Raw genomic sequence first — 24,660 nt, 5'->3', positions numbered from 1 at the left:
AGGTAAAGAATATTGTAATGTTAGAATAATCATATCTACCTCGTATCCTTTTTATAGAATTATTTTAATTTTATATCATAAAAACTACTCCTATGCTGTTAACTGTTATAAGAAAGATTTAAGTCAATTTTATATTGTTCGATGTAATGGGCATTATTTTTTGGGATTTATAATAGCTTAAGCATTAAGTTATACAAAATTTAAGATGTTTTATTTTATCAATTATATAGACAAAATATACACTTTCTTTTTAATCTTGCTCATTGTTAACACGATTGATTTTAAGTATTTACAAGCGAATTATGGCAAATCCAAAAAGAAAAAAAAAAGATTCCAGACGCTATATCACACAAAAATAATGCTTAATTACCTTGTATGCTAAACTACAAACATTTATTATGAAGAATGTAATAAGAGCACCTACAATGGTGAGTTTCTCTTTCACTTTTTTCTGACACATAGGAACTCTAACCATTGGAGGAGAGAAGAAATGAGTTCCCGCACGGGTCTCAAGGTGAAAAAGTCCCTCTAAACAGGGACTCAAGTTAACAAATAATAACTTGTCATTTGACAAGTTATTTTTAAAAAATAATAATATAAAATCTGAAATAATTAAATAATTATATTAAATAATGAAATAATAATTAAATTAGTAATAATTATAATAAAAATTATATTAAATAATTATATTTTTATTTAATTAATAATTTATATTAATTATTTAAAAAATAATTAATTAGATTTAATTAATTAATTAAGTGGGACCACAACAGGAACTAAAGTTAGTTCCTCCTAATGGAGAAGAGAGAGATGCTTTGAGTTCTTATTTACCGTTTATAACGCAAAAGCTGATGTGGAGTTACTTTTTATGACAGGTGGGCCATAAATAGAGACTGAGATGAGTTTCCTACTGGAGATGGTCTAAAGCTTCAAAAGCAGATTTTTTGCACACAAAATATAGTGGAACAGAAGACAATTTAATAAAATGGAAAATAAAACTAACGTTGTTTAGGATTCAGGAATTGCTTACAATTTATAAAATTATTTATTGAATTATTTTATTTGACAAATTTATTATAGCATAAATATTTTGATGTTAATTGCACAAATTTTTGTGGAAGATAAAAGTAGAAAATATTGAATAAATAATTAGAATGTGAGAGTGAAAAATATATTGAATAAAAAAGTTTATTTAGATTGATATGTAACAGGCTTATTGAATTAATTTTATTGAGATCTTTAGTTAAATTCCCATAACTGTATATCAAATCTAACAAGTAAAATTGTTGAGTAAAGTTAACATTCCTAAATATTATTTTATCATTCGTAGTTGTCAAATTTAACTTTATTATTTTAGACAACTTAACTAAAAAATAATTTTTTTTATTTGAATAAATCTAAAAATACTTTCTATATTTATTTTTTAAAATTATCCAAAATATAAAATAATTTTTATTTTATTTTATTTTTAAAAATATTATTCCTTGAAATAATAAAAATTAAATAGAAAAAAATTCAAAAGCTGAATTCTACTAGTAGCACATCTTTCTAGGAACCCTTTTTTTTTTAAATTTAATTCTAAAATTTTATTTTCTTATTATTTGTGAGTAATTATGAGCTTTACTCTAATTCCAAAACTTCTTATTCTTTTGTTTACTTTGTAATTGACTAATTGTAACAAGATTTTTTCAGTCATGTATAATGTAAAAAGAATATGGTATTTTTGTAAAATTATGAATATAATTTAAAAGCTTTTCAAAAATTAAAATGATATAAACTGTGATTTAATTTATAAAGTATTTTCTTTTCTCTAACTAAATAAAAATAGATATTTTGAAAATTTAAAATTTTTTTCTTGAAAAGTTTATTCATGAAATAACTTTTTTTATTTATTTGTTTAAAAAAAAATAAAACAATGAACTATTTTCCTTTTTTTTTTTCCGAATAGCCAATCCAAAACTGACCCTTCCCTTCCAAAGTATTCTGGTTTCAAGGAAATTTTCAAGTCCCGGGGTTTCGTGAATTACCATATGAATTGGCCAAAGCACAACATTTCAAGCACGGATAAGATTATAACTTTATAAGAAGAAGAAGTGGCAGAAGCACACACTGCACAAACCAAAAGAGCAATCGAGCATGGAGAAGAAGAGCATTCATGACATCCTCCCTCTTAATTTGATTCGCAGTATCTTACTGAGAGTGCCGGCCAGCCATCTCTTTCGCCTCAGATCCGTTTTGAAGCTGTGGCACTCTCTGATTTCCGATCCACACTTTGCTGAATTGCATTTTCACCACTCTCCCGCTTCCACCAATGCATTGTTCTGCATAAAAAGCGGCACTGTGGCCTACTTCGTTTAATTAGAGCACTGGTATTTAGTGACGACAATGATGCATCACACGTGAAAGAGGTGTGTACCCCTTACACGACGAAACCACCTTCTCATTTTGAGGTCCTGGGATCCTGCAGAGGCTTTGTTCTCTTGTATCGTCACCCTCAATGTTTAGTGGTATGGAACCCACTGACTGGATCCAGCAGAAGAATATCTTACTCTGGTATTGATTCTCCTATCTACAATGACTTTAGGCTTCCCGAGAGTGCCCGTCTGTATGGATTTGGATATGATGCATCCCGGGATGATTACTTAGTTGTTGTAGCTTTGAGCCAGCGGCAAGGACAAGATCACTTGGATTGCTTGTCCTTGAAAACCAATTCCTGGATTCATCTTGATGCTGCACTCCCCAAACCCTTGCATGTTTTTAACGACACGTCTGCTGGGTTGTTCTTGAATGGTGCTATTCATTGGGTACCTTTGCCTATTAAAGATCCCAGGGATGCTATTCTTATCTTTTATTTGAAGGAAAGGACTTTTTCAACCATGTCTGAGCCTGAACTGGCATGCTCCTATGAGTCCTATCCAGGTCTTGCCCTACTAGGGGGATGCCTAGCCTTGTATTATCACAGTCGTGATAGCTGTAGCACTGACATATGGTTGATGAAAGAATATAAAGTGCACTCATCTTGGACTCTTTATCAGATTCCTTGCCTTTTCTTTCAGCCTCTGCACTTGTCCAATAATGGTGATATTATTGGAGAAATAATTCTTTCGGATAAAATAGAAAAGAAAAAGTTTCTCATGTATAATGTGGGAGGAGAGCTGCTCCCACGTGTTAAATATCTTTGTTCTGCGCATAACATCAGTGGAACCGATACTATGTATACAGAGAGTCTCTTGCCACTCCCTAGAGACATTAAGGATAAGGATAATAAGAACAGGAAGAGGAAGGGAAACGGTATGTATATTCTCCTATGCTTTGCACTAAACTATTAATGTTAGTTTTGATTGCATTGTGATTAATGAAAAACTAACGAGTAATATACAGTATGCACCAGGTTCTAATCAACTGTGACTTTTGTTTATGGATGGTGAGATTTGAATTTATCACTGTTTAGGGTATCCCTAATCACTGTCTTGCTTCCTATAGTCTGGTCTTGTGGAGATGTTTAGAAGTTTAGATCTTTTCATGTCTAAAGCTTTGGCTTTTACCAGTTGAGCTTTTTTGCAGGCCATGAATCTCTCCGTGATTGTTTTGAACAAAATGTTGCTAAAGATTAGAATCACAAAGGGGTCAAACAGAGAAAGGGAATCGGGAGCCAACATACAAGTGAACAACTTCTGCATGTGGGCTGGGTTCTCAAAGTTGAGCGGGAAGAAGCTTGAAGACACTTCAGTTTTATTTTCTTTGGATTAGAATTTTCTTTCTGAATATGAACGGGAAAAAACTCGTACGTCCGAAAACTGAAAATGGGGCTTAACATGTTATTCCAATATATCTTTTGGTTTTGTCTGATAGTAACAATCTTTAGATGATCTGTTTTATTCTTCATATCATATTTCTTTATATTTTGAAAATTTTCTTTTTGCTTTTTATATGCTATGTACACTTTTTTTCCTTTTGCTGCATTATCTTTTGTTGATCTATCGTAAGTTGTTGGTTTTTGTTTTCTCAGCACTAACCCCTCTGTTTAGATGATTATAAAGAGAAGCATAATTAATTGTCTTTTGTTCTATGCTGTGGTTGGTAGAAATAATGTAATACTTGGTGTATTGTCTAAATCAGAATATCACATTTCAAAGTAGATTTGACATGTGAACACTTTGAAAATTTTTCAATTTGTATGTATTCTCGACACGCTACAGTATTCTTTCATTGATATTCACTTCAGTTTTTATTATTGAATTACATGGTGCTAAGAGTGCGCAACCAGGGATTCAATATTGTGTATTTACTATTGTTAAACCAATATTAAAAATAAAAAGTGTAGTCAATTACCATAGATAAATAATCATTTTATAAATAATTTTTAGTGGATGGCCTATCCTTACAAGATTAGGTACATCCAATGAAATTAGAGTGATAGGCTTTAACTTAATGTCATACTAGTAATTAGTAGTAACCAAGGATATCAGTAAAGAGAAATTATGGGGTTTCACAACCCTTAATTACCAGACACTCTTCATGAATTACATAAGAACCGAGCAGAACAAAACAGAGCTTGCTTCATGCATGGATAACAACCAGAAGAGCATCAATGACCTTCTCCCTCTGGAGTTGTTCGGGGTGCCAAGTATCTCTTTCCTCTCAGGTTAGTTTCTAAGCTATGGCGCTCTCTCATCTCCGATCCAACCTTTGTGGAATTTCATATTCACCACTCTTCAGCATTCACCACCCCTTCATACTTCTTCACCAAGAAATTTGAACTGGTTGGCTACACGGCTACACGCACTCTTTCATGGTGGTGCCACCCTTGGCGCCTCAATAGAAGAATTCTCTCTCCCTTACCCAAGGAAGAAGAAGAATGAGCATTCCCGTTCACTTGTTCTTGGATCATGCAGAGGGTTTGTATTGTTACACCACGATGAACCATATTATATTATTCTATGGAATCCATTGATCAATCCCGCAAAAAAATATCTTACTATAATGTTGTTAAAGAAAAGAATTATTGGTATAATCAAAATGCGGTTCTTCAAGGCATTGGTTATGATGCATCAAATGATGATTACTTGATAGTTAATAGTCTTCAAGGAAAACTAGCTTCATTGTGATATATCAGTAGCTTAGAAAAGCAGACTGAATTTAGGACTATTTTAATTCTACTTGCTTTTTTAATTATTAAAATTAGGTGGATCTTATAGAATCTGCTAAGTGACTTCGTGTATAAAGATACTTTAATTTTGTCTTTTAACCAAACAGAAATGTATGCAAAAATAAAGCTGTGTGAAGTTAAGCTGGATAGAATAAGTAGGAGATTATTTTGTTTTGTCTTCTAGAGTATAATATCAAAATCAGAAAAGAGAAAGAGAAGTAATTCAGCTGTATATTCTCTGATTCATATCAAAATCAGAAAAGAGGAAGAGAAGTAATTCAGTTGTATATTCTGATTCAGCTATGCTCACTCAATTTACAAAAAAATCTCCTCAAAATTATGTGAATAATTTAAATATGTGAATAACTATTTAAATTTACATTCACATTCACATATTAAAAAAGTACATTTTAATTTTAATATGGAGAGAGGATTGGTGTATAGTAAGATTATGGAGGTATATGATGTTTCACCAGGGTAGGGTATGAAGACTGCGCAAGACAAATTGGACCGTCCGATTGGACGGTACAGAAAATCCTGTGGCACGCATGCAGCTGAATTCTAGTTGGCTTCGATGCTTCCAAAAACCTTTGGAATGTTACCCCAGCAGCATCATTTTCACCCTCACACAAATCTCTATATGTTTGCTCTCCAACCCCACAACCATCACCAGCTGTCTAGAAAATTCTTTGGGTCCGATTTCAGTACCCACAAAATTCTGCTTCATACAAATCAGACCGTCCGATTTGTATTTTTCTCTCTGCAATAAAATTGGACGGTCCAATTTTTTCCTACTAAAACAAAAAATTAAACACCGTCACAACAGTATATATCCCCCTAATACTTTATAACTCAACGTAACTCATATGTCAACCTTATATTAAAAAAAAACTAGCCATTAAAAAACACTCAATTATTTTTTTTTCAAAAAAATCAAATAAAAAATAACTTAAAAAAGACCTATATAACTAATCATTCTTATAAAAGTAGTGCAAATAATAATAATGTCTTAAAAGTTTATCTTACATTTCATCTTGTCTTTTGTACGTGCATTTGGAGAAGTTATAATTATAATCTATAAATAATAATATTATATGTATAAATATATAAATTATACTTATTTTTAATGGGTATTTTAGGAACCTTTTTATTAAATTTCTAAAATTTTATTTTTTTATTATTTATGATGAATTATGAGCTTTACTCTAATTCTAAAACTTCTTTTTCTTTGTTTACTTTACAATTGTAACAAGATTTTTTTAGTCATGTATAGTAGTGAAAAGAATATCGTATTTTTGTAAAATTATGGATATAATTTAAAAGCTTTTCAAAAAATTAAAATGATATAAACTGTATTTTTCAACTTGTCGTTTTTTATAATTTAATTTATAAAGTACTTTCTTTTCTCTAACTAAATAAAATTAAATATTGTTAATATTTAAAAATTTTTGTTATATAAGTTTATTCATGAAATAACTTTTTTTTATTTGTTTTGTTTTAAAAAAGATAAAACAAATAAGTATTTTCTTTTTTTCCTCGAATAGTCAATCCAAATACCTAGGGGTGTACATGGCCCGACCCAGTTCGAAGATTCGATCTGGTCCTGAACACTTTATGGACTAATTTAGTATGATTTTATTGGGTTTAGGGTTGGGTAAGGGTTTCAAAAATAGATTCGGTTATTATTTCTGGTTTGGTCCAGGCCATAGCTCGGGTCACCTGAATTCGGCCCGATGGTCCGGTCATTATACACAATTAATATTTTGTATTATTAATGATGGATGATAGCTATTCTTATGTGAAATTTAAATATTGTAAACTTTAATATTTCGTGTTATTAGTCATTATAAGATTATAAGTTAATATTTTATGTTTAAAATGCATAAGACTTTATACTAATGTATAGTATTGTGTTATTTGTATTGATTTAAATATTTGGTGTTATTAGACAATATTAGTATTGATTATAGTTATACTTTAATTTAAAAAAGGGTTGATTCTTGTTATACTTTTTTAAGTAAATTTTATTATGTGAATTGTAAAATAATGATTGAAAATTAGATGATTTTTATATACTAAAGACCCAATTTTTATCCAACTCGAAGGTACGTAGGTTTCATCAATTGAGTTAGAGTCTAAAAATTAAGTCCAATCTATATTTCAAATTGGGTCTAAGTTAAGTCAAACCCAATGTGACCCGGCGCATATCCACCCCTACAAATACCAAACGAAAATTTTCAAGTCATGGTTTCGTGAATCGCTATATGAATTGGGAAAGCCAAAAGCACAACATTGGAAGCAGGGATAATAAAATTATAAGAAGAAGAAGTTGCAGAAGCACACCCTGAACAAACCAAAAGAGCAATTGAGCATGAACATCCGAGCATGAACATCCTCCCTGTTGAGTTGATTCACAGAATCTTCCTGAGAGTGCCGGCCAAACATCTCGCTGGCCTCAGGTACGTTTCGAAGCTCTGGTACTCTCTCATCTCCGATCCACACTTTGCTGAATTGCATTTTCACCACTCTCCCGCTTCCACCAACGCATGCTTCGTCATAGAAAAAGGCACCGTGGCTTACTTCGTTGACTTAGACGCACTATTTAGTGACAACAATGATGCATTACAAGTAAGAAAGGTGTCTCCCCGGTTCAAGATGGAATCACCACCTCATTTTGAGGTCCTGGGATCCTGCAGAGGCTTTGTTCTCTTACATCAACACGAAAGTTTTCTTGTGGTATGGAACCCACTGACTGGATCCAGCAAATTGATATCCCACTCTCATATTGCTTCTCGTTTTAAGCACAAGGGCTGGCTTCCCTGGGAGGACCATCCGTATGGATTTGGTTATGATGCTTCACAGGATGACTACTTAGTTGTTGTACCTTGGCACGATAAGCATGGCCAAGATCACTTTGATTGCTTTTCCTTGAGAACCAATTCATGGATTGATTTTAATGCTGCACTCCCCAAACCCTTGGGTTTTCTTCACTGGCATTCTCCTGGGTTGTTCTTTAATGGTGCTATTCATTGGGTGCCTTCCATTCTTAACGATTACAGGGATGCTATTCTTATCTTTGATCTAAAGGAAAGGACTTTCTCAATGATATCTGTCCCAGAGCAACTGGAAACGAGGTCATGGATCTATTCAGGTCTTGCCCTATTAGGAGGCTGCCTAGCCTTGTATAATCGCAATATTGGTAGAGTTAAAACTGAGATATGGGTGATGAAAGAATATAAAGTGCACTCATCTTGGACTCTCTATCAGATTCCTACCTTTGACTTTCGGCCTCTGTACTTATCCAGTGCTATGGATCTTATTGGAAAACGTTATACCCCCGATAAATCGGAGTTCTACATATACAATCTCAGAGAAGAGAGGCTCCAACATTTTAAATATCCAAGTTTTCCGGGTGCCGCCTTTGAAGCAGATGCTGTGTATACAGAGAGTCTCTTGCCGCTCCCTAGTGACATTAAGGATAAAGATGAGGAGGGGGAAAAGGGTATGTAACTATTATCCTATGCTTTGTACTAACTTATTCCCGTTAGTTTTCATTGCATTGCATTGTGATTAATGAGAATGTAATGTGTGATATGCATTATGCATCAAGCTGTAATCAATCGTGACTTTTGTATATGGATGATGAAATTTGACTTTGTCAATTGCTTATGGAATCATTAATCACTGTGTTGCTTCTTATAGACAGGTCTTGTGGTGAGATTTCCAAAGTTTAGATCATTTTTTTACTGATACCAGTTGAACTTTTTTTCAGGCCATCAATTTCTCCACGATTTTTTTGAACAACTTGATGTTGCTAAAGGTTAGCATCAAGGAGGATTCAAACAAAGAAAGAATACAAGTGAACAGCTTGACACGTTGTGAAAACCATTTGAAAAGTGCAGATTAAGTTTAGTCTCTTTTTAAATCCAATATATCTTTTGAATAAAATCTGATAGTAATATTTCTTAGTTGGTTATGCAGAACTTTAGATGTTTTATTTTGCTGGTTACATAATATACTTTTTCTTTAATGTTACCTTTAGCATGGTTGTTTTTAGAAGTTAACTAGCAAGTGATGGTAAACCCAGAGAAAAAAACATTTACAGTAGATGAGAATTGTTCTATTTTGTGTATATATCAAACCAGTAATCAACGGTATTGGTGGCAGAGGGGCTTAATTGAACATGTTTTAAAAGGATAAGTACTCAAGGTGGTGGAGTCCAGTGAATTTGTCAAATGAATCTCTTGTAAAATTCCAGTTTGAGTCTTTACGAGCAATGTATGCTAAATTTATTAATTTTGTATCTAATTTATCTATTGCTATAGATAAATATACATTTTATAAATAATATATAGCCTTATAAGATTAGGTACATCCCAATGAAATTAGAGTCATAAGCTTTAACTTAATGTCATACTAGTAATAAGTAATAACCAAGAGTATCAGTAAATTATGCGATTTCCCAGTTTTGTACATGGCGATGAAGTTACATAACAAACACTGCTTATGCTTATGACTTGATGTTGATGATGACAAAATGGTATAGGAATCAATTATGTTAAAAATCTACTAGGATTGAATACAACTAGATTCTATGAATTATTCATTGACCACACGTTAGAGTTGGCTGGATGAAATGTAAAAAGAAGAGAAGTCTAGAAATTCTATGCTTTCCAGATTGTTTAGACCGTGCCAACTTTGCAATGAATACGAATCGAATTTTTGATCGGTCCACAAAACCAATGTTCGCAGCTCGGAGAATCTTCCATTCTCAAATGGGAACGTTTTCGTTTCATTAATAGCTACCATTTGGAGGGTTTGGAGATTTGGCATACAAAAAGATAATACAATAAAAATATGGAGGTGTTTGCTACGATGATAAATTCATACGTACCGATACGTTTAAAATATGGACAAATAATAATAAGTCACGTGGAATTTATTTTTCACATCAACATTTAATTTTTGTTTTTTTAAATATATATTATATCACCACTTTTATTAATACACCTATTTAATTAAATAAAAATAAAAAAATATTTTTTATTTAATTTTATAAAAAGTCTTAAATATCCTTCTTTTATTTGATTAGACAAAAATATCCTTTTAAATTAATGAAATGTTAGAATTCAATTAATCCTAATTTTATAGTTTCAAATAATTTAAACAACAAAACAAAAACATATTAAAAAACAAAAAATTAAAATGTCTTCATCTTCTCCAATTTCCCTAATAATTCGTGCACACCCTCTAAGTAAAACATATCAAAAAAACAAAAAATCGATCGTTCTTCATCTTCACCAATTACCCTTCTAAATCAAAGCAGTAAAAATCCGAAACCAAAATCCTAATTTCTTTGCCGCCGCCCATTGTCGAAGAACACTTGCCGGGCAAACAACAAGTGTACCAGCAGCTGGCCGTTCCTAGGTTCTGCAATAGGTTTTACATCATCAGACTCTTCTTTATTTTCAAGCTTTTCCACATCAACAGTAACACGATCATCTTCATCATCCAAATTCAAAGCTTCAGTTTTATGATTGGATGCATCGTCTGTTTTAGATTTTGAGAGCAGTAACCTCCTGCATTAGGATGAGGGCAATCATTGAAACTGTCTTGCCAAGGCCCTATTAGAACAAGGATTTGGTGTTCAATTAAAAGCAATAAGATGTAAAACATCGAGGGCCATTGACTAGATACATAAAAGATGACCTGATCATAAGCCAAAATACCCCCAAGACAATGCAAACTTCTGGCTAGGGTTTTGGTTTGGAATTTTCACTGCCTTTAGAGAAGATGAAGAACGATTGATTTTTTGTTTTTTTGATATATTTTGATTAAAAGGGGACACGAATGAATATTTGGTGATTGATTTTGATTATTAATTTTAATGTGGAAAAAAGATCTTTTAAAAAAAGATGTAAATTACAGCTTCTCAAAAAAGATCCTTTTTTTATTTTACTAGTGCTTTTACTTTTACTACTAGAAATTTGCCAAACACGTTAAAAAATAAAAAAAGATCTTTTTTCATTGAAAAAAGATCTTTTTTTAACAAAATAATGGCGCCCAAACATGCACAAAGTCCGATAACTTTTTCTAAACAAATAAGTATTTTCTTTTGGAATAGCCAATCCAAAACTGACCCTAAGAAAAGCACAACGTTCAATCCAAATAAGAAGAAGAGGCTGAAGTACACAGGGAACAAAGCAAAAGGGCAATCGATTATAGGGGAGAAGATGAAGCAGCAGCAGAAGCAGAAGAGCATTCACGACATCCTCCCTGTTGAGTTGATTCACAGAATCTTACTGAGAGTGCCGGCCAAACATCTCGCTCCCCTCAGGTGCGTTTGGAAGCTCTGGTACTCTCTCATTTCCGATCCACAGTTTGCGGAACTGCATTTTCACCACTCTCCGGCTTCCTCCAACGCACTCATCTTCATACCAAAAGGCAGTGTGGCATGCTTCGTTTACTTAGACGCACTATTTAGTGACGACAATGATGCATCATCACACGTAAAAGAGGTGTGTCTCCCTTACAAGACGAAACCACCTTCTCATTTTGAGGTCCTGGGATCCTGCAGAGGCTTTGTTCTCTTACATCGATACCCTAAAGTTTTAGTGGTATGGAACCCACTGACTGGATCCAGCAGAAGAATATCTTACTCTGATATTGATTCTCGTAGTAAGTACAATAGGATTCCCTACAATCCCCATCTGTATGGATTTGGTTATGATGCATCCCGGGATGATTACTTAGTTGTTGTAGCTTGGAGAGGGTGGAAAAGGCAAGATCACTTCGATTGCTTGTCCTTGAGAACCAATTCCTGGATTTATCTTGATGCTGCACTCCCCAAACCCTTGCGTGTTTCTGCTCACCCGCCTTGTGGGTTGTTCTTGAATGGTGCTATTCATTGGCTGGTTTTCCCTGTTAAAGCTTACAGTGATGCTATCTTTATATTTGATATGAAGGAAAGGGCTTTTTCAACCATATATGCGCCGGAACAACTGCCATTCTCTCATCCAAGTCTCGCCCTACTGGGAGGCTGCCTAGCCTTGTATTATCCCAATGATGTTAGCTATAACACTCACATATGGGTGATGAAAGAATATAAAGTGCACTCATCTTGGACTATATCAGATTCCTTGCCTTTACTTTCGGCCTCTGTGCTTATCCAATAATGGTGATATTATTGGAGAACAATTTTTTTCGGATAAAGTACAAAAGAGAAAGTATCTCATATATAATGTGGGAGAGCTGCTCCCACGTGTTAAATATCGTTGTTCTGTGCATAACATCAGTGCAACCGATGCTATGTATACAGAGAGTCTCTTGCCACTCCCTAGTGACATTAAGGATAAGGATAACAAGAAGTAGAAGAGGAAGGAAAACGGTATGTAACTATTCTCCTATGCTTTGTCCCAAGCTATTCCTGTTAGTTATTGCATTCTGATGAATGAACAAGTAATGAGTAATATGCGTTATGCATCAAGTTCCAATCAACTGTGACTTTTGTCTATGGATGATGAAATTTGAATTTATCAATGCTTAGGAAATCATTAATCACTGTCTTGCTTCCTATAGACCGGTCTTGTGGATAGGTTTCCAAGTTTAGATCGTTTTCATGTCTAAAGCTTTGACTCTTACCAGTTGAGCTTTTTTGCAGGCCATCAAGTTTACCAAGAATGTTTTGAACAACTTGATGTCGCTAAAAGTTAGCATCACAAAGGATTCAAACAAAGAAAGAGAATTAGGAGCTAACATACAAGTGAATAGCTCGACACATGGAGAGAAGAACATTTGAAAAGTGTGAATGAAGTTTAGTCTCCTTTTAAAATCCAATATATCTTTTGCATGAAATCTAGTAGTAATATTTCTTAGTTGGTTATGCAAAACTTCAAATTTTTATTTTGCTGATTACATAATATACTTTTCTGTTAATCTTACCTTTAGCCTGGTTGTTTTTAGAAGTCCACTAGCAAATGACGGCAAACCCAGAAATAAAGTATATGAGAATTGTTTTATTTAGAGTATACAAACTTGATGCAACTTGTATGTCAAACCAGTAATCAACGGCATTGGTGGCAGAGGGGCTTACTTGAACGCTCCTATAATAGTTTCGCTTACACTCTCTCTCTCTTTTGCTATAAAGATTAAGTACTTTTTTCTTTATTTATTCTTTTTGATGTCTTATGTTAATTAAACTTCAATTTTTATCATGTCAAAATTTTGTTAACTCAATCCAAAAAATTTTAAATGTAGATTCTTTTTGGGATATTACTTTTATTCTGCAGACTTAAAAAGGAAGGTTTGTGAAGTCCAATGAATTTGTCTTTGTTTTATTGAGCAATGTGTGCTTATTTTATTAATCTTGTATCTAATTTTAATACATAGAGAATAGCGTTTGGGGAGAACAACATGCACTTAGATTACTTTTATATAAATATACTTTTCTCATTGATGACTACTTTCAGTTAATGATTAGGTTTAGCAGCATGCACAAGTGCCCCCTAAATAGTTTTTACCTTAAGGTAAAATGTGTATCCTTATAATATTAGGTACATCCCAATGAAATTAGAGACATCAGCTTTAACTTAATGTTATGCGGTTTCACAGTTTAAACAAAATTCAACGATCCCAGTTCATTGTACTTGACAATAGAGTTACATAACGAACGCTGCTTTCACAGCCTCGTGATTTCTTTATTTTTTTTCTTTTGGTACGTAAAGGGGTATTAATCTGGACAGAAGCCTCGTGATTTCTATCGTGTCCTTTTCATTATGTAGTAAGAACACAAATCAGTCCTGCATGCTGTGAAGCAAAACTTATTGTTTTGGTTTGAACTACAAAGAAAGGTCACATTGTTGTTGAACTCATGAGAAGCCACCTTTACCCACCCAAACGACATAATCGAGTTACTTGTGCCAAGCCTTGAAACAACACACACCATAGTACTATATAGACTGCATAACCCTCGTGACATTTCAAACTTCTTAGTTCTAGCATTATGATCATTGTTAATAATCAAAGCGGACACAATGATCTTGTTTGTCTGTGTTATCGAGCAATGTGTTGCTTATTTTATTAATCTTGTATCTAATTTAGTTTTAAATTATTGGGAGTAAAATACATAGTGAATAGCTTTTAAAGAGACGGAGAATTAGTACCAGTAATCTTGTATCTACTTTATTGTGCTGAACTGCGAATTACTATGGATAAATATACATTTTATAAATAATTTCTAGTGGATGGTCTATCCTTATAAGATTAGGTACATCCATATAAGATTAGGTATATGTATAGTAGCTAGAATCTTGATTTAACTCTTAAAATCTTTCGATATTTAGGAGTGAGCACGGGTCGAGTTGGTTTGGGTTTAAGGTGAAATTAGAATCGAACCAATTGCAATTCAATTTGTTCGATTTGGTTCACATTTGCTTTTTTTTTGTGTATCTGAACCAAACTAAACCGATTAAAAACGAATTAGTTGTATTCGGATAATTGGGTACCCGATATAATAAAAATTCATAAAAAATGAAATTTTTATCTTAAAAATTTTGAAAGTACAATAAACATGTAATATTAATAGAAATAATCTAAACATGTTAAATACTAAATACATTAAAATCCAAATATATTAAAAGGTATATATATTTTAAATTTTTATTTTTTTATTTAATTAATATATGGTCGGATCTACGAGTTGGTTTGGGTTCGTATCCTCAAAACTGTTATCCGAACTAATTATTAGAAAAACATATCATTATTTGATTCGAGTTGGATCCGATTATCCATTAATTTCAGAACCAAGTTAATTGGTTTCACTCGAATTCAAACGGGTAATCGAGGACCCGCAATCCGAACTCACCCCTACCAAATATTACAATTTTAAATGAGTTAATTAATTTTACAAAATTTTTATTAAGTATGACAATTTTACGATTTCAATTTTATTAAAATTTTACGCATTACATACTTAATTAACTTTTTTGATTTCCCGTTAAATTTTTTATTTTCTCTACGTGCGGTACATCCAATTAAATTAGAGTCATAAGCTTTAACCTAATATCTTACTGTAGCAAACTAGCAACCAAGGATGTCAGTGAATTGTTCGATTTCACAACAGTTTTTAAAAAGGCAAGAGGAATCCTGGGCTCAAAGATAGAACGAACTAACTAACAAGAATTCAAAAAGGATAGAATCTTTAACCAACCGCCCTTAATTCCCAAGACACTCTTCGACTTAGTTTAATAAAATTTTTACTTATTAAAAATTGTAACATTTATATTTAGTAAAATTAAATTAAAAATTGTTTTCAATAAATACAAGCAACAATTATTTTTAAAAAAATAATTTTTAAAATTTAAAAATATTATAATAGACATAAATACAAGTATTAAATTTGAAAATTAGTTAACATAAACTTTTAAATTTTAAAAAGCACAAGTCAACTTTGAAAAATTTTATCTTAAATGTATCCTAATCTTTTAAAAACTGCAAGTACAAACACATAATCTTTCTTATTTACCAAACACAAAATAAGGAGTTTGAGCTTTTAAAAAACACAAACACCTCTTGAACAAGCTTTACCAAACCAAGCCTTCATCAATTACATCAGAACCAAGCAGAACAAAACAGAGCTTGCTTCTATGGATAACAACCAGAAGAGCATCAACGAGCTTCTCCCTCCGGAGTTGCTCCAAGCAATCTTACTAAGGGTACCAGCCAAGCATCTCTTGCCTCTCAGGTTCGTTTCTAAGCTATGGCTCTCTCTCATTTCCGATCCAACCTTTGTGGAATTACATATTCACCACACTTCAGCATTCACTGCCCCTTCATACTTCTTCACCCAGAAGGATCAACCGGTTGGCTCCGTTGACCTACACGCACTCTTTCTTGGTGGTGCCACCCTTGGCACCTCAATAGAAAAATTCTCTCTCCCTTTCCGACGGAAGAAAAACACACTTTCTAATTTACTTGTTCTTGGATCATGCAGAGGATTTGTATTGTTACACCACTATGAACCATATTATATTATTCTATGGAATCCAGTGACCCAATCCCACAAAAATATATCTTACTATAATGTTATTGGAGAAAAGAATTATTGGTATAATCTAAATGCACACATTATGGGTTATACCAATAATTCTTTTCTTCAAGGCATTGGTTATGATGCATCAAATGATGATTACTTAATAGTTATAGCCTTCAAGAGAAACCAGCCTCATTGTTTTTCATTGAGGACTAATTCATGGACCAAGATTGATGTTGCACCCCGCACACCTTTGATAACCCAGGAGTTTAAACATGAGGGGTTGTTCTTTAACGGAGCTATACATTGGTTGTCTTATCGACGTAACAATCAAGATATTCTAATTTTTGATGTGACGAAAAGGAGATTCTCAAAGATACCTTTACCTGAACAAAGACTAAGGTGGTGGTCCTCCGAACTCGTGATATTAGGAGGGTTCTTAGCTTTGAATGTCTTCAACTACGGTGATGATAAAAGAACTCAGATATGGGTGTTGAAGGAATATAAAGTGCCATCATCTTGGACTCTTCTCTACGAGATTCCTCACCACTGCGTTCATTCTTTATTCTTATCTAATTACAGTGATTTTATTGTGTTAGATCGTGCCAATAACAATTTTGCCAAGTATAATCTTGAAGGAGAGAGGCTTCAGTGTTTTAAATACTTGGACTATGGTTTCTTACCTTTAGAGTACACTAGTACTGTGTATACACCGAGTCTCGCCACACTCCCCAGCTGTGACAAGAAGAAACGGAAAAATGGTATGTAATCATTAATGAGCTTTATTTGCACCTTATTATATATTCATGTTAATTTAATTGCTTAATAATTAATGTACGTGAGTTTTGAATATTATTTATGAATAATTATTCTCAGAAGACATCAAGGATGGTTGGAATCACAAAGAGCTCAAACAAGGAACGTGAATAAGGGAGCAATCCAACTTAAGCATGCATGCATGTTGTTCTATTTTAGATAGATCGTAGGGTTGGCAATTGAGTTGAAAGCTTCAAGAAACTTTAGTTTTATTCTATTTGGCTTTAAAGTTTGAATTTTGTGTGTTGTTATTGTTACTGTAATAATCATTCATCGTTTGATGAAGATACTGTTTCATATACATGAGATATGACGAATGTTTAAATTAAATTCAATCTTGAACCAAATCCACTAAACCAATTCAAGTGCCCGGATTCGCATAATTTTAAAGTGGATTCAAACCTAATTTTTAACCAAAAAAAGGTATTAATTGAATTGAATTAATTTTAAATTTGATTTTTAAATTCATTTAATCCAATCCAAACAACATTATACTGTTATTAATTATTAAAATTGATGAAAGTTTCAATTTTTATATTTTGTAAATATCACTTGCTTACAAAATTCCTCATTTTGATTTTTCACAAAAAAATTTAACGCTTTTTAAATTCATTATTTAGGTTTAGAAGAAAAAAAACACTTAGAAAATGATAGTGCATATTCACTGTTCTGAGTTTCTATCTTTCTAATCATATTGAACAATATTTCCAATTCAAAAGTATTCCAGTTATGAGGAAGATGGGGTTTCAACAGCGCCAATGTATCTTTTGGTTTAGTCTGATAGTAACATTCTTGGATGATCTGTTTTATTCTTCATCTCCTGTTGCTATATATGTTGAAAATTTTCCTTTTGCTTTTTAAATGTTTTATCTATGTACATTTCTTTTCCTTTTGCTGCATTATCTTTTATTGATCTATCGTTAAGTTGTTGGTTTTTGTTTTCTCAGCACTAACCCCTCTGTTTAGATGATTATAAAGGGAAGCATAATTAATTGTCTTTTGTTCTATGCTGTGGTTGGTAGAAATAATGCAATACTTGGTGTATTGTCTAAATCAGAATATCACATTTCAATGAGATTTGACATGTGAACACTTTGAAAAATTATCAACTCGTATGTATTCTCGACACACTACAGTATTCTTTCATTGATATTCACTTCAGTTTTTATTATTGAATTACATGGTGCTAAGAGTGCGCAACCAGGGATTCAATATTGTGTATTTACTATTGTTAAACCAATATTAAAAATAAAAAGTGTAGTCAATTACCATAGATAAATAATCATTTTATTTTGTTATGCATGAAATCTAGTAGTAATATTTCTTAGTTGGTTATGCAAAACTTCAAATTTTTATTTTGCTGATTACATAATATACTTTTCTGTTAATCTTACCTTTAGCCTGGTTGTTTTTAGAAATCCACTAGCAAATGACGGCAAACCCAGAAACAAAATATATGAGAATTGTTTTATTTAGAGTATACAAACTTGATGCAACTTGTATGTCAAACCAGTAATCAACGGCATTGGTGGCAGACGGGCTTACTGGAAACGCTCCTATAATAGTTTTGCTTATACTCTCTGTCTCTGTTTTGCTATAAAGATGAAGTACTTTTTTTCTTCATTTATTCTTTTTGATGTCTTATGTTAATTAAACTTCAATTTTTATCATGTCAAAATTTTATGAACTCAATCCAAAAATTTTTAAATGTAGATTCTTTTGGGATATTACTTTTATTCTGCAGACTTAAGAAGGAAGGTTTGTGGAGTCCAATGAATTTGTCTTTGTTTTATTGAGCAATGCGTGCTTATTTTATTAATCTTGTATCTAATTTTAATACATAGAGAATAGCGTTTGGGGAGAACAACATGCACTTAGATTACTTTTATATAAATATACTTTTCTCATTGATGACTACTTTCAGTTAATGATTAGGTTTAGCAGCATGCACAAGTGCCCCGTAAATAGTTTTTACCTTTTAGCTGATGTGTATCCTTGTAATATTAGATACATCCCAATGAAATTAGAGACATCAGCTTTAACTTAATGTTATGCGGTTTTAAAACAGTTTAAACAAAATTCAACGATCCCAGTTCATTGTACTTGACAATAGAGTTACATGTACTTGACAATAGAGTTACATAACGAACCCTGCTTTCACAGCCTCATGATTTCTTTATTTTTTTTTTCTTTTGGTACATAAAGGGGTATTAATCTGGACAGAAGCCTCGTGATTTCTATCGTGTCCTTTTCATTATGTAGTAAGAACACAAATCAGTCCTGCATGCTGTGAAGCAAAACTTATTGTTTTGGTTTGAACTACAAAGAAAGGTCACATTGTTGTTGAACTCATGAGAAGCCACCTTTACCCACCCAAACGACATAATCGAGTTACTTGTGCCAAGCCTTGAAACAACACACACCATAATACTATATAGACTGCATAACCCTCGTGACATTTCAAACTTCTTAGTTCTAGCATTATGATCATTGTTAATAATCAAAGCGGACACAATAAATGGGGATGCTTATATTGTGTTTCAGTCAAAAATCAACTTAATAAAACCGATTAATATCTAAAACGAATTCTACTAGGTAGACAATGGAGATTGTGAACTACAATAAGCTATATCCAAAGTCTACTAAACATGAATAAACAAAAAAATTTTGCTAGGTAGACAATATAATCAATAGGCTACATCTCAAGTCTACTAAACATGAATAAACATAAAAAATTTGCTAGATAAATAATAATTTTTGTAAATAATGTGAATAATGGGCTCTAGAATTAATTCAATAAAATAAAAAAAAAACATTTCAATCCCAAAGTATTTTCTAAACTTTAACATTAGGATAACTATCTATACACCTAAGTTATGTTTATTTAAAGGAAAAATAAAAAAAATAAAAAATGATTATTTTTCAATATTCATTTATTTGATTGAAAAGAAAAACTAAAAAAAAAAAAGAATATAAAAAATTGGTAGACCACTAATTTTTTTTCTCTCTAACATTAAAAAAATACGAAAACCATAATAGTAAATTCCTAACCCTAATCTCTCAATCTTTCTTACTTTTAAGGTTAACAATTTACAGCCTCAGCACCATCTCCACTCACCTCTCCCAATCTCTCATTTACTGCTGTTTCTACGTCGCATCACTGAGTAATTGGTGTCGCTGCTGCTCTGTGTTGCACTGTTGCTATTGTCGCTGGGCAGTGGTCACTGCTGCTCTCTAGTCTCTTCCAAGCATGGATAAGAAGGAGCAGAAAGAGCAATTGAGCATGGAGGAGAAGAAGAATCAGAATGACAAGAGCAAAAGCATTCACGACATCCTCCCTCTTGACCTGATTCAGAGAATCTTACTGAGGGTTCGGGTTAAACATCTCGGTCGCCTCAAGTGCGTTTCGAAGCTTTGGCACTCTCTAATTTCCGATCCTAACTTTGCGGAATTGCATTTTCACCACTCTCCCGTATCAACCAACGCATGCATCTCCATAGGAAAACTTCCGATGGCTTACTCTGTTTACTTAGACGCACTATTTAGTGACGGAAATGATGCATTACAAGTAAGAGAGGTGTCTCCCCCTTTCGACATGACACGATCTTCCGATGTTAAAGTCATTGGATCCTGCAGAGGCTTCGTTCTCTTTGATCGACACCCATGTCTTCTTGTTGTATGGAACCCACTGACTGGATCCAGAAAATTAATATCCTACTCACATATTCTTTCTCGTTGTAAGCACAAGGACTTTAGCCGTCCTTCCAAGTTCCATCTCTATGGATTTGGTTATGATGCATCACAGGATGATTACTTAGTTGTTGTAGCTTGGCAGGATATGGATGACCATGATCACTTTGACTGCTTTTCCTTGAGAACTAATTCATGGATTGATTTTGATGCTGCACTCCCCAATCCCTTGTTTGGTTTTGATCGCAATTCTTTTGGGTTGTTCTTGAATGACGCTATTCATTGGGTGCAATTCTCTCCTAAAGTTTACAGGGATGCTATTCTTATCTTTGATATGAAGGAAAGGACTTTCTCAAGAATATCTGCCCCGGAACAACTGGTAATGTTTTCACGCGGTTATTCAGGTCTGGCCCTACTAGGAGGCTGTCTAGCCTTGTATTATCGCGATTTTAATAGCTGTAGCACTCACATATGGGTGATGAAAGAATATAAAGTGCACTCATCTTGGACTCTCTATCAGGTTCCTTGCAAAGTCTTTCAGCCATTGTGCTTTTCCAGTAATGGTGATATTATTGGAAGAGATTATACTAAAAGAGGGGGCCTAGCCTTTTATTATCACAATCGTGATAGCTGTAACACTGACCTATGGGTGATGCAAGAATATAAAGTGCACTCATCTTGGACTCTCTATCAGATTCCTTGCAAAGTCGAAAATGGGGATATTATTGGAAGAGGTTATAATTTTCTCTACATGTATAATCTCAGAGAAGAGGAATGTTTTAAAAATCATTGGTTATCGGTTGGCCTCTTTGCATCCGATGCTGTGTATACAGAGAGTCTCTTGCCACTCCCTAGTGACATTAACGATAAGGATAATAACAATAATAAGAAGAAGAAGGAAAAAGGTATGTAACTATTCTCCTATGCTTTGCACCAAGCCATTCATGTTAGTTTTGCATTGTGATTAATGAAAAAGTAATGAGTAATATGCATTATGCATCAATTTCCAATCAAAGGTCACTTTTGTCTGTGGATGGTGAATTCGAATTTATCAATGCCTAGGGAATCATTAATCACGGTCTTACTTCCTATAGTCCGGTCTTGTGGTCAGTTTTAAAGTTTAGATCTTTTTCATGTCTAAAGCTTTGACTTTTATCTGTTGAGCTTTTTTTGTTTATATTATTTTGCAGTCGATCAAGTTCACCATGAATGTTTTGAACAACTTGATGTTGCTAAAGGTTAGCATCACGAAGGATCCAAACAAAGAGAATTAGGAGCCAAACACAAGTGAGCAGCTTGACACACCGAGAAGAACATTGGAAAAGTGCAAATGAAGTTGTCTCTTTTTGGTTAAATCTAATATATCTTTTGAATCAAATCTAATAGTAATATTTTTTAGTTGGTTATGCAAAACTTTAGATGTTTTATTTTGCAGATTACATGATGTACTTTTTTTTAAATCATGTCCAAACCTTATGAACCCAATCCTAGAAGTTTTAATTGTAGATTCTTTTGAATAAGTTTCTCCTGCAGACTTCAGATGCAAGGTGTGGAATCCAATAAATTTGTCAAATGAGTCTTGTAAAATTTCTGTTTGTCTGTGTTATCGAGCAATGTGTGCTTATTTTATTAATCTTGTATCTAATTTAGTTTTAAATTATTGGGAGTAAAATACATAGTGAATAACTTTTAAAGAGAAGGAGAATTAGTATCAGAAATCTTGTATCTACTTTATTGTGCTGAACTGTCAATTACTATAGATAAATATACATTTTATAAATAATTTCTAGCGGATGGCCTATCCTTATAAGATTAGGTACATCTATACAAGATTAGGTACATCCATAATAACTAAAATCTCGATTTAACCTTTAAAATCTTTTCATATTTAGGGGTGAGGGGGTGAGTACGGGTTGGGTTGGTTTGAGTTTAAGGTAAAATTAGAACCGAACTAATTAAATTGTAATTGGTTTGGTTTGGTTCGGATTTGTATTTTATTTTTGTGCGTACTCGAACCAAATCAAACCAATTAAAAATGGATATTAGTTCGATTCAAACAATTGGGTACCCGATGAAATAAAAATTCATAAAAAAAATAAAAAATGAAATTTTTATTTTAAAAATCCTGTAAGTACAATAAACATGTAATATTAATAGAAATAATCTAAACATGTTAAACACCAAATACATTAAAAACTAAACATATTAAAAGACATATATATATTTTAAACTTTTATTTTTTTTATTTAATTAATATACAGTCGGATCTACGGATTGGTTCGGGTTCTACACCCTCAAAACTGTTATCCGAACCAATTACTAAAGAGAATCATTGTTTGATTCGGGTAGAGAATCATTGTTTGATTCGGGTAGAGAATTGTTCATACCCTGGCCCAATAAATAGGGCCCAGGATCCAAGCAAAGAAGCCCAACCCAAAGGGGTTGGCCCTCCCCCAGTACCAGCCTTCGTCCCCAGAAGTCGGTACTGAACACGACCTGCTCTAAAGAAGTCGGATACGAGGGTTAGCTGGCAGATAACACTCATTCGAATGAGTAACTGCCCCTAGAAACTCTCTAACCACTTCATAGAGCCATATCTTAACCTCCCTAAGATATGGGAACGGTTATCCACCTAAAAAGGTAGCACTACTTCAGCGGTGGTTATTGGTTCACCACTATAAATACCCTGACATCCCTCAGGTATCACTAAGTCCCAATACATTCTCAACTTGCTCACACTCTTGCTAACTTAGGCATTGGAGTGTCTTTGCAGGTACCACCCCCCATTCTTCCACACACACAAGTCGGACGGAGGAACACCGAGTTTCAGGATCGCTCGATAGTCACCTCCTTCGCGCGTTTGGGCCAACCAACGTCATCCGGCCCACGAATCTCTGGTTACCCACCGTAACATTGGCGCCGTTGCCGGGGACCCGAGAGATCAACCAGTGATGGCGGATAGATCCCCTGAAGAGGGTCATGTGGAGACAGATTCTGAACAAGAGAATCTGAACACTGGAAACAACGAAGCAGATCAGAACCTCCACCAGGAAGCTAATGATCAAAATAAGGAAGGCACCTCCGGAATCAAAAATCCGAAGGTGAACTCCTCGGAGGGGCGCGAGTCAGAAAAAGAAGGCCCCCCTCTCGCTAGTGAGCTTATGGGACTAATCCATAGCCGCCTCGAGCAGCTAGAACAGGAGCGGGAACGACAAAGGGAAGCTGAAAAGAACCTAAAAGAGGAGATGGAGCGACGAAAAGAGTTAGAAAGAAAACTCTTAAAGTTAGAATCCTCCCTCAAAGGTCGGAATTCCCACGGCGATAGAGAAGATTCTCCCTTAGGAGAGAAAGATCCGTTTAGCGAGGACATAATGAGGGCAAAAGTTCCGAGAAACTTTAGAAGCCCCGATATGGACCTCTACGATGGAACCACCGATCCAAAGCATCATTTGAGCAACTTTAAAAGTCGGATGTATCTGACCGACGCTTCTGACGCTACGCGATGCAAAGCTTTCCCGACAACCTTGTCAAAAGCAGCAATGAAGTGGTTCGACAGTCTCCCTCCGAGGTCAATTACCAGTTTTGAAGACCTCTCAAGAAAATTCTTGATGAGGTTCTCCATCCAGAAGGACAAAGTAAAACATGCACCAAGCCTCCTGGGAATAAAACAGGAGGTCGGGGAATCCTTACGGGCCTATATGGAAAGATACAGAGAAATTTGCAATACTGAAAGGCTGCCTCCCCCCAGACCCATCGAGAATAAAAAAGGGGGGAGCTGCAGTGATTACTGCGAGTACCATAAGATATATGGACACCCCACAAACGACTGTTACGACCTTAAAAATGTGATAGAAAAGCTAGCCAGAGAAGGTCGGCTTGACAGATATCTCATAGAAAGGTCAGACGGTCATGGAAAAAGAAAACGAGAAGATACGGATAGAAGAGACCCACCACCACAAACTCCGGAGAGACATAT

At 33.8% G+C, this 24,660-nt stretch overlaps 5 protein-coding genes across 8 annotated transcripts in view; all 5 read left to right on the top strand.

Moving 5' to 3' along the window:
• Positions 1-22,378, top strand: part of LOC107637406 (F-box protein CPR30-like) — a 77,048-nt gene extending 54,670 nt beyond the window's left edge. Inside the window, exons 1-3 of one of the 4 annotated variants that reach the window (XM_021122165.1) lie at positions 7,418-7,608; positions 20,495-21,589; positions 21,875-22,378. In XM_021122165.1, the coding sequence (XP_020977824.1) occupies positions 20,506-21,589; positions 21,875-21,927 (1,137 nt within the window). In that variant the 5' untranslated portion in view covers positions 7,418-7,608; positions 20,495-20,505 and the 3' untranslated portion in view covers positions 21,928-22,378. Of the gene's footprint in view, positions 1-7,417; positions 7,609-19,976; positions 21,590-21,874 lie in introns of those variants that run through there. The other 3 variants (XM_016340824.2, XM_021122164.1, XM_016339045.2) reach the window with 3 other exon arrangements.
• On the top strand, positions 2,137-3,614 carry LOC107637408 (F-box protein CPR30-like). Its single transcript, XM_016340826.1, has 3 exons — positions 2,137-2,318; positions 2,363-3,291; positions 3,565-3,614. Exons 1-3 carry the CDS (start codon positions 2,137-2,139, stop codon positions 3,612-3,614), a joined length of 1,161 nt encoding a protein of 386 aa, XP_016196312.1.
• On the top strand, positions 7,535-9,184 carry LOC110271635 (F-box protein CPR30-like). The gene is made up of 2 exons (XM_021122658.1): positions 7,535-8,651; positions 8,922-9,184. Exons 1-2 carry the CDS (start codon positions 7,535-7,537, stop codon positions 8,972-8,974), a joined length of 1,170 nt encoding a protein of 389 aa, XP_020978317.1. The 3' UTR covers positions 8,975-9,184.
• LOC110271367 (F-box protein CPR30-like) lies at positions 11,218-13,256 on the top strand. The gene is made up of 2 exons (XM_021122170.1): positions 11,218-12,536; positions 12,810-13,256. Exon 1 carries the CDS (start codon positions 11,383-11,385, stop codon positions 12,322-12,324), a length of 942 nt encoding a protein of 313 aa, XP_020977829.1. The 5' UTR covers positions 11,218-11,382; the 3' UTR covers positions 12,325-12,536; positions 12,810-13,256.
• LOC107637407 (F-box/kelch-repeat protein At3g23880-like) lies at positions 15,793-16,947 on the top strand. Its single transcript, XM_016340825.1, has one exon. The coding sequence runs from the start codon at positions 15,793-15,795 to the stop codon at positions 16,945-16,947; it is 1,155 nt and encodes a 384-aa protein (XP_016196311.1).

Source organism: Arachis ipaensis, chromosome B04, assembly GCF_000816755.2.
Source record: "Arachis ipaensis cultivar K30076 chromosome B04, Araip1.1, whole genome shotgun sequence".
Lineage (NCBI taxonomy): Eukaryota > Viridiplantae > Streptophyta > Magnoliopsida > Fabales > Fabaceae > Arachis > Arachis ipaensis.
The sequence above is the reverse complement of the archived record's forward strand: the minus strand, read 5'-3'. Positions and strand labels throughout refer to the sequence as shown.